The sequence below is a fragment of the Aphelocoma coerulescens genome, chromosome 22, assembly GCF_041296385.1.
Source record: "Aphelocoma coerulescens isolate FSJ_1873_10779 chromosome 22, UR_Acoe_1.0, whole genome shotgun sequence".
Lineage (NCBI taxonomy): Eukaryota > Metazoa > Chordata > Aves > Passeriformes > Corvidae > Aphelocoma > Aphelocoma coerulescens.
The window spans coordinates 1,475,157-1,492,467 of NC_091035.1; the positions used below are offsets into that span (position 1 = coordinate 1,475,157).

At 61.5% G+C, this 17,311-nt stretch overlaps 1 protein-coding gene across 1 annotated transcript; it reads left to right on the plus strand.

Annotated features, from left to right (window-relative positions):
- Nucleotides 1–160: 160 nt before the first annotated feature.
- DDX56 (DEAD-box helicase 56) lies at nt 161–16,914 on the plus strand. The gene is made up of 14 exons (XM_069035623.1): nt 161–228; nt 1,155–1,316; nt 1,820–1,980; nt 2,539–2,709; nt 3,324–3,414; nt 6,383–6,627; nt 8,775–8,888; nt 9,372–9,506; nt 10,229–10,323; nt 10,834–10,907; nt 12,769–12,858; nt 14,153–14,258; nt 15,757–15,845; nt 16,100–16,914. Exons 1-14 carry the CDS (start codon nt 166–168, stop codon nt 16,190–16,192), a joined length of 1,689 nt encoding a protein of 562 aa, XP_068891724.1. The 5' UTR covers nt 161–165; the 3' UTR covers nt 16,193–16,914.
- The last annotated feature ends 397 nt before the right edge of the window (nt 16,915–17,311 follow it).

A 17,311-nucleotide genomic window follows, 5' to 3' on the forward strand; every position in this document is an offset into this window, starting at 1 on the left:
CGCCAAAAATGATCCCGGTGGGGGAGGGGATTTTGGGGTGTCACGGGGTGAGGGGGGGGGGGTATGCTGTCAGTCCTCCACCGCCAGGGGGCGCTGTAAGCTCCCAGCCGCCCTGGCGGCGCTCTGGGCGCGCGACCGGAAGTGTCTGTGGGCGACAGGGCCGAGATGGCGGCGGAGGCGGAGGCGAAGGGCTTCGAGCACATGGGGCTGGACGGGCGGCTGCTGCGGGTGCGGGGGGCAACGGGGGGCGTGAGGGGGGCAACGGGGGGCTGCGGGCACCGGGAGAGGGGCTCAGCCCCCGGGGGGGGCTCTGAGGGGCCGGGGAGGAGCGGGGTGTGGGGGGGGGTAGCGGTCGACGACGTCCCGTGAGGGGGTGTGGGGGCCTGGGGTCGCTCCTTGGGGAGGGGATCGGGGTCTTTTTGGGGGTGGGGAGGGGATTGGGACACCGAGGGTCGCTGGGGTGGGTGGGGGGGATTGTGGGGTCAGTTTGGAGGTGGGACATTGCGGGCCCTCAGTGAGGGGCGGACCGGGACGTGGGGACGCTCTGAGGGGGTGTCCGGGAGGGGCTCTGGAGACCCCCACAGTGGGGAGGGGGTGTCTATGGGGCCGTGGGGTGACACTGGGGACCCCCACAGTGGGGAGGGGTGTCTGTGGGACCATGGGGTGACACTGGGGACCCCCACAGTGGTGGGGGGGGGGGGTCTGTGGGGCCGTGGGGTGACACTGGGGACCCCCACAGTGGAGAGGGGGTGTCTGTGGGGTGACACTGGGGACCCCCACAGTGGGGAGGGGGGTGTCTGTGGGACCATGGGGTGACACTGGGGACCCCCACAGTGGGGAGGGGGTGTCTGTGGGACCGTGGGGTGACACTGGGGACCCCCACAGTGGGGAAGGGGTGTCTGTGAGGGGGCACTGGGGGTTGTGCCGTGGACGTGGGGCTGTCCATGGGGTGACCCTGGGCACCCTGCCATGGGGAGGGGGTGTCTGTGGGACCACGGGGTGACCCTGGGCACCCTGCCGTGGGGAGGGGGTGTCCATGGGGTGACCCTGGGCACCCTGCCATGGGGAGGGGGTGTCGATGGGGGGACACTGGGTGCCCCCGCCATGGGAAGGAGGTGTCCCCGTGGTGCCACCGAGTCCCCCCGTGCCCGCAGGCGGTGGCAGAGCTGGGCTGGGCAGTGCCCACGGCCGTCCAGGCGCAGGCCATCCCGCTGGCCCTGGAGGGCCGGGACGTGCTGGCCCGGGCTAGGACGGGCTCCGGGAAAACGGGAGCGTACGGGCTGCCCCTGCTGCAGAAACTGCTGGGCATCAAGGAGGTGAGGGGCACTGGGGGGCACTGAGGGGTCTGGGGGGCACTGGGGGTATTGGGGGGCACTGGGGGTTACTGGGGGGCACTGGGGGATTGGGAATGTGGGGGCTGCCCCTGCTGCAGAAACTGTTGGGCATCAAGGAGGTGAGGGGCACTGGGGGTACTGGGGGGCACTCAGGGGGCTCTGGGAGTTACTGGAGGGCACTGGGGGCACTGGGGCATCCAGGGGGCACTGGGGGGTCTACGGGGCACTGGGGGGCCTGGGGGCCCAGGGGGGTCTGGGGGGTACAGGGGGGTCTGGGGGGCACTGGGGGGTCTGGGGGGCACTGGGTGGTCTGGGGGGCACTGCCAGGGGGGTTTGGGAGTGGGGCAGGCTGGGGGGCACTGGGGGCACTGGGACGGGAGGCGAGTGGGGGTCTGGGGGGCGATGGGGGCGGAGGGGGATCGGGGTGACCCCGGTGACCCCAGTGTGACCCCGGTGTGACCCCGGTGACCCCGGTGTGTCCGCAGGCGTCCCCGGCGGTGCCGCAGGCCGTGCGGGCGCTGGTGCTGGTGCCCTCGGCGGAGCTGGCGCGGCAGGTCGGGCACACCCTGCGCCGCCTCTCGGCCTTCTGCGCCCGCCAGCTGCGCGTGGCCGAGCTCTGCGGCCACTCCGACCTGGCTGACCAGCGGTCAGTGAGCCCTGAGAGCCCCCGGTGTCCCCAGCTGCACCCCCCCGCTGTTCCTGAGCCTCCTCCCTGTGCCCGCTGGCCGGTGCAGCCGGACATGGTGGTGGGCACTCCTGGCACACGTGGCTGGGCACAGCCTGAGCCCTGAGACCCCTCGGTGTCCCTGACCCCTCCCTGGGTGTCCCCTCAATGTCCCCAATCCCTCCCTGGGGGTCCCCAAGCCCCCCTGTGCCCACAGGCCGGTGCTGCTGGACATCATGGTGGGCACCCCAGGCCATGTCCTGGCACACGTGGCCGGGCACAGCCTGAGCCCTGAGACCCCTGGGTGTCCCTGACCCCTCCCTGGGTGTTCCTGACCCCTCCCTGGGTGTCCCCAAGCCCCCCTGACCCCTCCCTGGGTGTCCCCAAGCCCCCCTGTGCCCGCTGGCTGGTGCAGCCGGACATGGTGGTGGGCACTCCTGGCACACGTGGCCGGGCACAGCCTGAGCCCTGAGACCCCTCGGTGTCCCTGACCCCTCCCTGGGTGTCCCCCAGCCCCCCTGACCCCCCCTGTGCCCGCAGGCCGGTGCTGATGGAGCAGCCGGACATCGTGGTGGGCACTCCGGGCCGTGTCCTGGCACACGTGGCCGGGCACAGCCTGGCACTGCGGCCGTGGCTGGAGGTGCTGGTGCTGGACGAGGCCGATCTGCTGCTGTCCTTCGGCTTCGGGGACGACATCAAAGCCCTGCTCTGGTGGGGACGTGGGGGGCACAGGGGGAGGGACATGGGGGGCACAGGGGGGGCACAGGGGGGGCACAGGGAGAGGGAAATGGGGGGCACACGGGGGGCACATGGGGGGCACACGGGGGGCACACGGGGAGGGATATGGGGGGCACACGGGGGGCACAGGGGGAGGGACATGGGGGGCACAGGGGGGGCACACAGGGGGCACACAGGGGGAGGGACATGGGGGGCACAGTGTGGGTTCTTGGGGTGCCCCGAGAGATTTTGGGGCCACCCCTGATGGGTTTCAGAGTGCACTGAGAGGTTTTGGGGTGCTCCAAAGGTTTCGGGGTGTCCCGAGAAGTTTTGGGGTGCTCTGAAGGTTTTGGGCTGTCCCTGAGGGTGTTTGGGGCGTCCCGAGAGGTTTTGGGGTGCTCTGAAGGTTTTGGGCTGTCCCCGAGGGGATTTGGGGCCACCCCTGAGAGGTTTTGGGGTGCCCTGAGGGGTTTCAGAGTGCACTGAGCGGTTTTGGGGTGCACTGACGGTTTTTGGGGTGCCCTGAGGGGGTTTTTGGGGTGCAGTGACGTTTTTTGGGGTGCACTGATGGTTTTTGGGGTGCCCCTGACCCCCCCGGTGCCCCCCAGCCACCTGCCCAAGATCTGCCAGGCGCTGCTGGTGTCGGCCACGCTGAACCCCGAGCTGGAGGCGCTGCAGGAGCTGGTGCTGCACAACCCCGTGAGCGCTGGGATTCGGGGATTTTGGGGCATTTTGGGGGGATTTTGGGGGATTTGGGGGTGCCAGAGGGGGTTTGGGGCTTGCAGAGCGGGCACAGAGATGGAAAACACCGGGATTTGGGGCACACCCCGTCCCCAGGAGTGCAGTTTGGGGCCGTAGTCTGGGATTTTGGGGATGGGAAAACAGTGGGATTTGGGGCACATTTGGGGCTGGGAAATCACCGGGATTTGGGGCACATTTGGGACCATAACGAGGAATTTTGGGGCTGGGAAAACACCGGGATTTGAGGCACATTTTGAGACTGTAACATGGAATTTTGGGGATGGGAAAACACCAGGATTTGGGGCACATTTGGGGCTGTGAAATCACCAGGATTTGGGGCACATTTAGGGCACATTTGGGGCTGTGAAGTCACCAGGATTTGGGGCACATTTGGGGCTGTGAAATCACCGGGATTTGGGGCACATTTAGGGCACATTTGGGGCTGTGAAATCACCGGGATTTGGGGTACATTTAGGGCACATTTGGGGCTGTGAAATCACCGGGATTTAGGGCACATTTGGGGCTGTGAAATCACCGGGATTTGGGGCACATTTAGGGCACATTTGGGGCACATTTGGGGCTGTGAAATCACCGGGATTTGGGGCACATTTAGGGCACATTTGGGGCACATTTGGGGCTGTGAAATCACCGGGATTTGGGGCACATTTAGGGCACATTTGGGGCACATTTGGGGCTGGGAATTTCAGCGCTGTTACAACACCAGAATTTAGCCTCACCCCATTCCCCTTCCACCGCTTCCCAAACCCCAAACCCCAAACCCCAAATCTGCGCTGCCAGGTGCAGGTGCTGCCCCCGGAGCCGCGGCTGGGAAATCACCAGGATTTGGGGCACATTTGGGGCTGGGAAATCACCAGGATTTGGGGCGCATTTAGGGCACATTTAGGGCACATTTGGGGCACATTTAGGGCACACTTAGGGCACATTTGGGGCATATTTGGGGCTGTGAAATCACTTGGATTTGGGGCACATTTAGGGCACATTTGGGGCACATTTAGGGCACATTTACAGTACATTTGGGGCACATTTGGGGCACATTTGGGGCTGGGAATTTCAGGGCTGTTACAACACCAGAATTTAGCCTCACCCCATTCCCCTTCCACCGCTTCCCAAACCCCAAATCCGCGATGCCAGGTGCAGGTGCTGCCCCCGGAGCCGCGGCTGGGAAATCACCAGGATTTGGGGCACATTTGGGGCTGGGAAATCACCAGGATTTGGGGCGCATTTAGGGCACATTTAGGGCACATTTGGGGCACATTTAGGGCACACTTAGGGCACATTTGGGGCATATTTGGGGCTGTGAAATCACTTGGATTTGGGGCACATTTAGGGCACATTTGGGGCACATTTAGGGCACATTTACGGTACATTTGGGGCACATTTGGGGCACATTTGGGGCTGGGAATTTCAGGGCTGTTACAACACCAGAATTTAGCCTCACCCCATTCCCCTTCCACCGCTTCCCAAACCCCCAACCCCAAATCCGCGATGCCAGGTGCAGGTGCTGCCCCCGGAGCCGCGGCTGGGAAATCACCAGGATTTGGGGCACATTTGGGGCTGGGAAATCACCAGGATTTGGGGCACATTTAGGGCACATTTAGGGCACATTTGGGGCTGGGAAATCACCAGGATTTGGGGTGCATTTAGGGCACATTTACGGTACATTTGGGGCACATTTGGGGCTGGGAGATCACCAGGATTTGGGGCTGTGAAATCACCGGGATTTGGGGCACATTTAGGGCACATTTGGGGCACATTTGGGGCTGGGAATTTCAGCGCTGTTACAACACCAGAATTTAGCCCCACCGCTTCCCAAACCCCAAACCCCAAATCCGCGATGCCAGGTGCAGGTGCTGCCCCCGGAGCCGGGGCTGGGAAATCACCAGGATTTGGGGCGCATTTAGGGCACATTTAGGGCACATTTGGGGCTGGGAAATCACCAGGATTTGGGGCGCATTTAGGGCACATTTAGGGCACATTTGGGGCTGTGAAATCACCAGGATTTGGGGCGCATTTAGGGCACATTTAGGGCACATTTGGGGCTGTGAAATCACCAGGATTTGGGGCACATTTAGGGCACACCTAGGGCACATTTGGGGCGTATTTGGGGCTGTGAAATCACTTGGATTTGGGCCACATTTAGGGCACATTTGGGGCACGTTTGGGGCTGTGAAATCACCAGGATTTGGGGCTGTGAAATCACCGGGATTTGGGGCTGTGAAATCACCAGGATTTGGGGCACATTTAGGGCACATTTGGGGCACATTTAGGGCACATTTACGGTACATTTGGGGCACATTTGGGGCTGGGAATTTCAGGGCTGTTACAACACCAGAATTTAGCCCCACCACTTCCCAAACCCCAAACCCCAAATCCGCGATGCCAGGTGCAGGTGCTGCCCCCGGAGCCGGGGCTGGGAAATCACCAGGATTTGGGGCACATTTGGGGCTGGGAAATCACCAGGATTTGGGGCGCATTTAGGGCACATTTAGGGCACATTTGGGGCACATTTAGGGCACACTTAGGGCACATTTGGGGCATATTTGGGGCTGTGAAATCACTTGGATTTGGGGCACAGTTAGGGCACATTTGGGGCACATTTAGGGCACATTTACGGTACATTTGGGGCACATTTGGGGCACATTTGGGGCTGGGAATTTCAGGGCTGTTACAACACCAGAACTTAGCCTCACCCCATTCCCCTTCCACCGCTTCCCAAACCCCAAATCCCAAACCCCAAATCCGCGATGCCAGGTGCAGGTGCTGCCCCCGGAGCCGCGGCTGGGAAATCACCGGGATTTGGGGCACATTTGGGGCACATTTGGGGCTGGGAATTTCAGCGCTGTTACAACACCAGAACTTAGCCCCACCGCTTCCCAAACCCCAAACCCCAAATCCGCGCTGCCAGGTGCAGGTGCTGCCCCCGGAGCCGCTCCTGCCGGGCCGCCGGCAGCTGCAGCAGTTCCGCCTGAGCTGCGGCACCGAGGAGGACAAATTCCTGCTGCTGGCGGCGCTGCTGAAGCTGCGGCTGCTGCGGGGCCGGGCGCTGCTCTTCGCTGCCAGCCTGGCCCGTGCCCTGCGCCTCAAACTCTTCCTGGAGCAGTTCGGCATCGCCGCCTGCGCCCTCAACCCGCAGCTGCCAGCCCGGTCCCGGTGAGTGCTGAAGGGTTAGTGGGGTGGGAGCGATGGGAAATCCTATTTGTGTCCTAAATCTGCGCTGCCAGCCAGGTAACGGTGAGTCCTAAAGGGAAATCATGGGGTGGGATCAATGGGATCAATGGGAAATCCTATTTGTGTCCTAAATCTGTGTTGTCTGTAAGGTAACAGTGAATCCTAAAGGTTAGTGGGGTGGGAGTGATGGGAAATCCTATTTGTGTCCTAAATCTGTGCTGTCTGTGAAGTCATGGTGAGTGCTGAAGGGTTAGTGGGGTGGGATCGATGGGAAATCCTATTTGTGTCCTAAACCCGCAGCTGCCAGCCAGGTCCCGGTGAGTCCTAAAGGGTTAGTGGGGTGGGAGCGATGGGAAATCCTATTTGTGTCCTAAGTCTACGCTGCCAGCCAGGTAACGGTGAGTCCTAAAGGGAAATCATGGGGTAGGATCAATGGGATCGATGGGAAATCCTATTTGTGTCCTAAACCCGCAGCTGCCAGCCCGGTCCCGGTGAGTGCTGAAGGGAAATCATGGGGTGGGATCGATGGGAAATCCTATTTGTGTCCTAAATCTGCACTGCCAGCCCGGTCCTGGTGAGTGCTGAAGGGAAATCATGGGGTGGGAGCGATGGGAAATCCTATTTGTGTCCTAAACCTGCACTGCCAGCCCGGTCCCGGTGAGTGCTGAAGGGTTAATGGGGTGGGATCGATGGAATCAATGGGAAATCGTATTTGTGTCCTAAACCCGCAGCTGCCAGCCCGGTCCCGGTGAGTCCTAAAGGGTTAGTGGGGTGGGAGCGATGGGAAATCCTATTTGTGTCCTAAATCTACACTGCCAGCCAGGTAACGGTGAGTCCTAAAGGGAAATCATGGGGTAGGATCAATGGGATCAATGGGAAATCCTATTTGTGTCCTAAATCTGTGCTGTCTGTGAAGTCATGGTGAGTGCTGAAGGGTTAGTGGGGTGGGATCAATGGGAAATCCTATTTGTGTCCTAAACCTGTGCTGTCAGCCAGTTCTCCGTGAGTGCTGAAGGGTTAATGGGGTGGGAGCGATGGGAAATCCTATTTGTGTCCTAAACCTGCACTGCCAGCCCGGTCCCGGTGAGTGCTGAAGGGTTAATGGGGTGGGATCAATGGGATCGATGGGAAATCCTATTTGTGTCCTAAACCTGCACTGCCAGCCCGGTCCCGGTGAGTCCTAAAGGGTTAGTGGGGTGGGAGTGATGGGAAATCCTATTTGTGTCCTAAATCTGTGCTGTCTGTGAAGTCATGGTGAGTGCTAAAGGGTTAATGGGGTTGGAGTGATGGGGAATCCTATTTGTGTCCTAAACCTGCGCTGTCAGCCCGGTCCCGGTGAGTGCTGAAGGGTTAATGGGGTGGGAGTGATGGGATCAATGGGATCAATGGGAAATCCTATTTGTGTCCTAAATCTGCAGTGCCAGCCAGGTCCCGGTGAGTGCTGAAGGGTTAATGGGTGGGAGTGATGAGAAATCCTATTTGTGTCCTAAATCTGCGCTGTCTGTAAGGTAACAGTGAATCTTAAAGAGTTAATGGGATGGGAGCGATGGGAAATCCTGTTTGTGTCCTAAACCCGCAGCTGTCCCCGTTGGTCCCCGCTGATGTCCCTGTCCCAGGTGCCTGGGGGCACTGGGGGGTCCCTGGTGACACTGGGGGGTTCCTGGGGGCATTGGGGGTGTCCCTGTCCCAGGTCCCTGGTGACACTGGGGGGGTCCCAGGTGACACTGGGGTGTCCCTGTCCCAGGTCCCAGGTGCCACTGGGGGTGTCCCAGGTGCCACTGGGGGGTCCCTGGTGACACTGGCCTGTCCCAGGTCCCTGGTGGCACTGGGGGTGTCCCAGGTGCCACTGGGGGGTCCCTGTCCCAGGTCCCAGGTGCCACTGGGGGGTCCCAGGTACCACTGGGGTGTCCCTGTCCCTGGTGCCACTGGGGGTGTCCCTGGTGACACTGGCCTGTCCCAGGTCCCTGGTGGCACTGGGGGGTCCCTGTCCCAGGTCCCTGGTGCCACTGGGGGGTCCCAGGTGACACTGGGGGTGTCCCTGGTGACACTGGGGGGTCCCTGGTGCCACTGGGGGTGTCCCTGGTGACACTGGGGGTGTCCCTGGTGACACTGGCCCGTCCCTGTCGCAGGTGCCACGTCATTGCCCAGTTTAACCGTGGCCTCTACGACGTCATCGTGGCCACCGACGAGGAGGGGCCGGCGGAGCCCCCCCGGCACCAGCCACGCAAGGGGGGCACAGCGAGGTGAGCCCTGGGGAGAGCGAGGGGACACTGGGGGTGTCCCTGAGTGTCCCCTGCGTGTCCCTGAGTGTCACCTGAGTGTCCTCTGGGTGTCCTCTGAGTGTCCCCGTGTCCCTGAGTGTCCCTGAGTGTCCCCTGCGTGTCCCCTGAGTGTCCCCTGCGTGTCCCCTGCGTGTCCCCTGCGTGTCCTTGAGTGTCACCTGAGTGTCCCTGAGTGTCCCCTGAGTGTCACCTGAGTGTCACCTGAGTGTCCCCTGAGTGTCCCCTGAGTGTCCCCTGAGTGTCCCTGCGTGTCCCCTGCGTGTCCCTGAGTGTCACCTGAGTGTCACCTGAGTGTCCCTGAGTGTCCCCATGTCCCCTGAGTGTCCCCTGAGTGTCCCTGAGTGTCCCCATGTCCCCTGAGTGTCTGTGAGTGCCCCCTGAATGTCCCCTGAATCTCCCCTGAGTGTCCCTGAATGTCCCCTGAGTGTCCCCCTGTCCCCCCAGGAAGGGGCAGCCCCCTGAGTGTCCCCAGGACCCCGAATTTGGGGTCTCCCGGGGCATCGATTTCCACAACGTCGCCGCCGTCCTCAACTTCGACGTCCCCGGCTCGGTGGAGTCCTACATCCACCGTGTGGGCAGGTGGGGTCACCGGGGGTCACCTGGGGTCACTGGGGGTCACCTGGGGTCACCAGGGTCACCAGGGTCACCAGGGGTCATCAGGGGTCACCAGGGGGTCACCAGGGGGTCACCAGAGGGGCCTGGGGGTGCTCAGGGGGGTCTGGGTGTCCCCAAGGGGTCTGTGGTCCCAGGAGCTCTGGGGTGTCCCAGCGTGTCCCCAGGGGGGTTTTGGGGGTGTCCCCAGGGGTCTCTGGGTGTCCCCAGGGGCTCGGGGGAGTCCCAGCGTGTCCCCAGGGGGGTTTGGGGTATCCCCAGGGGTCTCTGGGTGTCCCCAGGGGTGTTTGGGATGTCCCCGGGGGGGTCTGGGGTGTCCCCAGGGGGGCTTGGGGGTGTCCCCAGGGGTGTTTGGGGTGTCCCCAGGGAGGTTTGGGGTGTCCCCAGGGGCTCGGGGGTGTCCCAGCATGTCCCCTGTCCCCAGGGGGGTTTGAGGTGTCCCCAGGGGGGTTTGGGGTGTCCCCAGGGCTCTGGGGGGGGGGTCCCAGCGTGTCCCCTGTCCCCAGGGGTCTCTGGGTGTCCCCAGGGGGGTTTGAGGTGTCCCCAGGGCTCTGGGGGGGGGGTCCCAGCGTGTCCCCTGTCCCCAGGGGGGTTTGGGGTGTCCCCAGAGGGGTTTGGGGTGTCCCCAGGGGGGTTTGGGGTGTCCCCAGGGCTCTGGGGGGGGGTCCCAGCGTGTCCCCTGTCCCCAGGACGGCGCGCGGGGACAACCCTGGCACGGCGCTGACGCTGGCACTGCCCGAGGAGCTCGAGCGGCTGCGGCGCATCGAGGACGCGCTGGCCGGAGGTCGGGGGGTGCTGGGGGGGTTTTGGGGGTGTTAGGGGGGGATTTTAGGGGTCCTGGGGGTGTTCAGGGGGGATTTTGGGGGCTCCTGCAGGGTTTTTAAGGGGTCTGGGGGACACTGGGGTGACCCCACAGGCCTGGAAGCTTCACATGGAGTAGATGGGTCTGGGGGGAGTTCTAGGGGATTTTGGGGGTCCTGGGGGGGTTCAGGGGGGATTTTGGGGGTCCTGGGGGTGTCCAGGGGGGATTTTGGGGGTCCTGGGGGCGTTCAGGGGGGATTTTGGGGGCTCCTGCAGGGTTTTTAAGCGGTGAGGGGACACTGGGGGACACCGGGGTGACCCCACAGGCCTGGAAGTTTCGCATGGAGGAGATGGGTCCGGGATGGTTTGAGGGGGATTTTGGGGAGTTCTGAGAGGTTTTGGAGCTCCTGGGGGGGTTTAAGGGGTGCTGGGGGTGTTTGGGGACACCGAGGGGACGCCGAGGGGACGCTGAGGTGGCCCCGTGGTCCCACAGAGAACGGCCAGTCCATGCTGCAGCCCTACGAGTTCCGCATGGAGGAGATCGAGACACTGAGATACCGCTGCCGGGTAGGGGACGGCGAGGGGACACGGGGGGGGACACGGGGGGACACGGGGGGACACTGAGGGGACAGCGAGGGGACACGGGGGGACACGGGGGGACAGCGAGGGGACACGGGGGGGACACGGGGGGGACACTGAGGGGACAGCGAGGGGACACGGGGGGGGACACGGGGGGGACACGGGGGGACAGCGAGGGGACAGCGAGGGGACACGGGGGGGACACGGGGGGACACTGAGGGGACAGCGAGGGGACACGGGGGGGACAGGGAGGGGACAGGGAGGGGACAGAGAGGGGACAGCGAGGGGACAGGGAGGGGACAGCGAGGGGACACGGGGGGACAGCGAGGGGACAGCGAGGGGACACGGGGGGGACACGGGGGGGACACGGGGGGACACTGAGGGGACAGCGAGGGGACAGGGGGGGGACACGGGGGGGACACGGGGGGACAGCGAGGGGACACGGGGGGGGACAGGGAGGGGACAGCGAGGGGACACGGGGGGGACAGTGAGGGGACAGGGAGGGGACAGCGAGGGGACACGGGGGGACAGGGAGGGGACAGCGAGGGGACACGGGGGGGGACACGGGGGGGACACGGGGGGACACTGAGGGGACAGGGAGGGGACACGGGGGGGACACGGGGGGACAGCGAGGGGACAGCGAGGGGACACGGGGGGGGGGACACGGGGGGACACGGGGGGGACACTGAGGGGACAGCGATGGGGGACAGGGAGGGGACACTGAGGGGGGACAGGGAGGGGACACTGGAGGGGGCTGGTGCCACCCAGTGTCCCCTGCTGAGGATGTGATGGGGGTGTCCCAATGCTGTCCCCTGTGACCCCCTCTGTGCCCCTGGACACTGTGGGGGTGTCCCTGCCGGTGTCCCCATTGATGTCCCCAATGTCCCCAGGACGCCATGCGCTCGGTGACCCCAATGCTGACCCCAATGACCCCAATGCTGACCCCAGTGACCCCACTGCTGACCCCAATGACCCCAATGCTGACCCCAATGACCCCAATGACCCCAGTGACCCCACTGCTGACCCCACTGACCCCATTGCTGTCCCCAGGATGCCATGCGCTCGGTGACCCCAATGCTGACCCCAATGACCCCAATGACCCCATTGCTGACCCCATTGCTGTCCCCAGGACGCCATGCGCTCGGTGACCCCAATGCTGACCCCAATGACCCCACTGCTGACCCCAATGACCCCAATGACCCCAGTGACCCCACTGCTGACCCCACTGACCCCATTGCTGTCCCCAGGACACCATGCGCTCGGTGACCCCAATGCTGACCCCAATGACCCCACTGCTGACCCCAATGACCCCAATGACCCCACTGCTGACCCCAATGACCCCAATGACCCCAATGACCCCATTGCTGACCCCGTTGCTGTCCCCAGGACGCCATGCGCTCGGTGACCCCACTGCTGACCCCAATGACCCCAGTGACCCCAGTGACCCCACTGCTGACCCCAATGACCCCAATGACCCCATTGCTGACCCCACTGCTGTCCCCAGGACGCCATGCGCTCGGTGACCCCAATGCTGACCCCAATGACTCCAATGACCCCAATGCTGACCCCAATGACCCCAGTGACCCCAGTGACCCCACTGCTGACCCCAATGACCCCATTGCTGACCCCGTTGCTGTCCCCAGGACGCCATGCGCTCGGTGACCCCAATGCTGACCCCAATGACCCCACTGCTGACCCCAATGACCCCAATGACCCCAGTGACCCCACTGCTGACCCCACTGACCCCATTGCTGTCCCCAGGACGCCATGCGCTCGGTGACCCCAATGCTGACCCCAATGACCCCAATGACCCCAATGACCCCATTGCTGACCCCGTTGCTGTCCCCAGGACGCCATGCGCTCGGTGACCAAGCAGGCCGTGCGGGAGGCGCGGCTGCGGGAGCTGCGCCAGGAGCTGCTCAACTCCGAGAAGCTCAAGGTGAGCCCGACCCCAACCGCCCCAAACCGGGGATAAAAACCCCTAAATCGGGATAAAAACCCCAAAATCAGGCTAAACCCGCCAAAATCGGGATTAAAAAAACGCCAAAATCGGGATAAAAACCCCAAAATCTGTATAAAAACCCCAAAATCAGGCTAAACCCGCCCAAAATCCGGACCAACCCCTGCTTTTCGTGCCGATGATCCCGGGATTTGTTCCCAGGTGGGAATCCCAAAATTCCCAACTCCACGGCCCCAAATTGCCCCAATTTCCCCCATTTCCGCCCAGGAATCGATGCCGGATGTCGGTTCTTGATGACGTCATCCCGTTTGTTAATTAGCAAGCCCGTCAGTTATTGATTTGTTAATTATGCTGATTAACCCTGGGCTTTTATTTGGCTTTTATTTGGCCTTTATTAGGCCTTTATTAGGCCTTTATTAGGCTTTTATTAGTCCTTTATCAGGCCTTTATTAGGCTTTTATTTGGCCTTTATTAGGCCTTTATTAGGCCTGTATTAGGCCTTTATTAGGCTGTTATTTGGCTTTTATTAGTCCTTTATCAGGCCTTTATTAGTCCTTTATTAGTCCTTTTTTAGGCCTTTATTAGGCTTTTATTTGGCCTTTATTAGGCCTTTATTAGGCTTTTATTTGGCTTTTATTAGGCCTTTATTAGGCCTGTATTAGGCCTTTATTAGGCCTTTATTAGGCTTTTATTAGTTCTTTATTAGGCTTTTATTAGGTTTTTATTAGTCCTTTATTAGTCCTTTATTAGGCTTTTAATAGTTCTTTGTTAGGCCTTTATTCGGCTTTTATTTGGCCTTTATTAGTTCTTTATTAGGCCTTTATTAGGCTTTTATTAGTCCTTTATTAGGCCTTTATTAGGCCTGTATTAGGCCTTTACTAGGCTTTTATTAGTCCTTTATTAGGCCCCATTAATTCCCCAATAATTCCCGATTAATTCCCCATTAATTCCCCAATAATTCCCCATTAATCCCCCATTAATTCCCGATTAATCCCCCATTAATTCCTGAATAATTCCCCATTAATTCCCCATTAATTCCTCAATAATTCCCGATTAATTCTCAATTAATTCCCCAATAATTCCCCATTAATTCCCAATTAATTCTCAATTAATTCCCCAATAATTCCCCAATAATTCCCGATTAATCCCCCATTAATCCCCCATTAATCCCCCATTAATTCCCCATTAATCTCCCATTAATCCCCTATTAATCCCCCATTAATTCCCCATTAATTACCACTCAGGGGTTAATTGCTGCTCCGGTTGTTCCCAGGTTTATTTCGAGGACAATCCCCGGGACCTGCAGGCGCTGAGGCACGACCGGCCCCTGCACCCGGCCAGCGTGCAGCCCCAGCTGGCACACGTGCCCGACTACCTGGGTACGGGGTGGGCAGAAATGGGGCAAAAACGGGCAAAAATGGGCAAAAAACGGGGAAAAACGGTGAAAAAATGGGGAAAAACGGGCAAAAAATGGGCAAAACTGGGTGGGAAATGGGGCAATGGGAGCGGCCCCTGCACCCGGCCAGCGTGCAGCCCCAGCTGGCACACGTGCCCGACTACCTGGGTACGGGGTGGGCAGAAATGGGGCAAAACCGGGCAAAAATGGGCAAAAAACGGGGAAAAACGGTGAAAAAATGGGGCAAAACCGGGCAAAAATGGGCAAAAAACGGGGAAAAACGGTGAAAAATGGGGAAAAACGGGCAAAAAATGGGCAAAACTGGGTGGGAAAAGGGGCAATGGGAGCGGTCCCTGCACCCGGGCAGCGTGCAGCCCCAGCTGGCACACGTGCCCGACTACCTGGGTACGGAATGGAGCAAAAATGGGGCAAAATGGGCAAAAAATGGGCAAAAACGGTGAAAAAATGGGGAAAAATGGGCAAAAAATGGGCAAGAAATGGGCAAAAATCAGGGAAAAAAACAGGGAAAAAATGGGCGAAAAACGGGCAAAAATGGGCAAAAAATGGGGCAATAACGGGCACAAATGGGGAAAATGGGGCAAAAATGGGGAAAAATAGGGAAAAACTGTGAAAAAATGGGCAGAAATGGGCAAAAAGTGGGGGAAAATGGGGCAAAACTGGGTGGGAAATGGGGCAATGGGAGCGGCCCCTGCACCCGGGCAGCGTGCAGCCCCAGCTGGCACACGTGCCCGACTACCTGGGTACGGAATGGGGCAAAAACAGGCAAAAATGGGGCAAAACGGGGAAAAAAGGTGAAAAAATGGGGAAAAACAGGCAAAAAATGGGGAAAAAATGGGGAAAAAATGGGGCAAAAATGGGGCAAAAAATGGGGAAAAAACCGGGAAAAAATGGGCAAAAACGGGCAAAAATGGGGCGAAAATGGGGGAAAATGGGCAAAAAACGGGGAAAAATGGGCAAAAAACGGGGTAAAAATGGGGAAAAAACAGGGCAAAAAATGGGGAAAAATGGGCATAAAAGGGCCAAAACAGGGAAAAACCGGGAAAAAAACGGGCAAAAACCAGGGAAAAAAATGAGGAAAAAAACGGGAAAAATGGGGAAAAACAGGCAGGAAATGGGGAAAATGGGGAAATAATGGGAGAAATGGGGGGGAATGGGGAAAAATGGGGAAGTAATGGGAGAAATGTGAGGAAAAAGGGGGAAATTGGGGGAAAATGTGGGAAAAACAGGGGGGAAGTGGGAAAAATTGGGGGGAAGTGGAGGGAAAATGGGAAAAACGGGGATTGGGAATGGTTTGGGGGGTGGGGAGAACCCCCTGATTGGGACAAAACGGGGTCCTGGGGTGGTTTTGGGGTGGGGAGTGGGGTGAAATGGGGCCTGGGGTGGTTTTGGGGTGGGGAATGGGGTGAAACGGGGCCCAGGGGTGGTTTTGGGGTGCCATAACCCCATTTTTGCCCCCCCAGTGCCCCCCAGCCTCCGCGGCATCGCCAAGCCCGGCCCCAAGAAGAAAAAACATCCCCGAGGAGCCGGGGCCCGCCGTTTGGGGAACAAGGTGAGGGACCCCAAAATCGCCCTGAACCCCCCCAAAACCCCAAAATCACCCCCCAAAACCTCAAATCCCCCCCCCAAGTTCTCCCCAAATCCCCCAAATCCTTCCCACCGCCCCCCCAGATTCCTTCCCCTTCCCTCCCAGGGGTCCCGCCGGGCTGGTCCAAGATGAGGGACCCCCCCTGAGGCACCCCCAAATCCCAAAATCCCCCCAAATCCCCCCCAAATCCCCCCTAAACCCCCCTGGTTCTCTTGCAGCCCCGCGGCTCCGGGAATCCCCTGCAGAGCTTCAGGTTCGCCCAGCGAGGGACCAAGAGAGGGAGCAAGCGCGGGGCTGGGGGCACCCCCTGAGCCCGGGGCCACCTGGGGCCACCCTGGGGCCACCCCAGGGACACCTTAGGGACACCCTGGGGACACCCTGGAGTCACCACGGCCACCCCCTGAGCCTGGGGCCACCCTGGGGCCACCCCAGGGGACACCCTCGGGGCACCCTGGGGACACCCTGGAGTCACCACGGCCACCCCCTGAGCCCCTGGGGCCACCCCGGGGCCACCCCAGGGACACCTTGGGGACACCCTGGGGACACCCTGGTCACCATGGCCACCTCCTGAGCCCCTGGGGCCACCTGGGGACACCTTGGGGACACCCTGGAGTCACCATGGCCACCCCCTGAGCCCCTGGGGCCACCTGGGGACACCCTGGGGACATCATGGCCACCCCCTGACCCACCTTGGGGACACTGTGACCGCCCTGGGGACACCGTGGCCACCTCCTGACCCACCCTGGGGACATCGTGGCCACCCTGGGGACATCGTGGCCACCCCCTGACCCACCCTGGGGACATCATGGCCACCCCCTGTGCCACCCTGGGGACATCGTGGCCACCCTGGGGTCACCATGGCCACCTCCTGAGGGCCGGGGGGGTCTCTACGGTGCCCACCGGGCTTGGTGACAATAAAGGTGCCCGGGCACCGCTCTGCTGGGCCCCGCTGTCCCGTGGTGGCCGCGTGGCACGGCCGTGCTGGGGACAGCGCCAGGCGGGTGACGGGGACACCTCGGGGCCAGGCTCGTGATTGAGGCGTGGGGTGCGGGCAAAGGTGCCAGGGCGGGACCCCCGTTATCGCCCCCCCCCCGCCCTTATCACCCCCCTTATCTCGCCAAGGCCACCCGGGCCATGAGCGGCGGGCCGGGGACAGCCCGCGGTGGCACCGCTGGCATCGGGGGGGACTCGGAGCCCCGCGGGGACCCGGCGGGGACCCGGCGCGGGCTCGGGGGTGGCACCGGGACCGGGGGGGGGGGGTGCGGGTGTGGCACTGCCACGCCCCGGTGACGTCAGCGGCGGGGGTGGCCCTGCCCTTATCGGGGCGGCAGCGCCTTATCGGGGTCCAAGGCTGCCCTGGTGGCCCTGAACCCGCCGGGCACGGAGACACAGGGCACCGGGGTGGCCCTGCCGCTGCTGGGATGGCACCG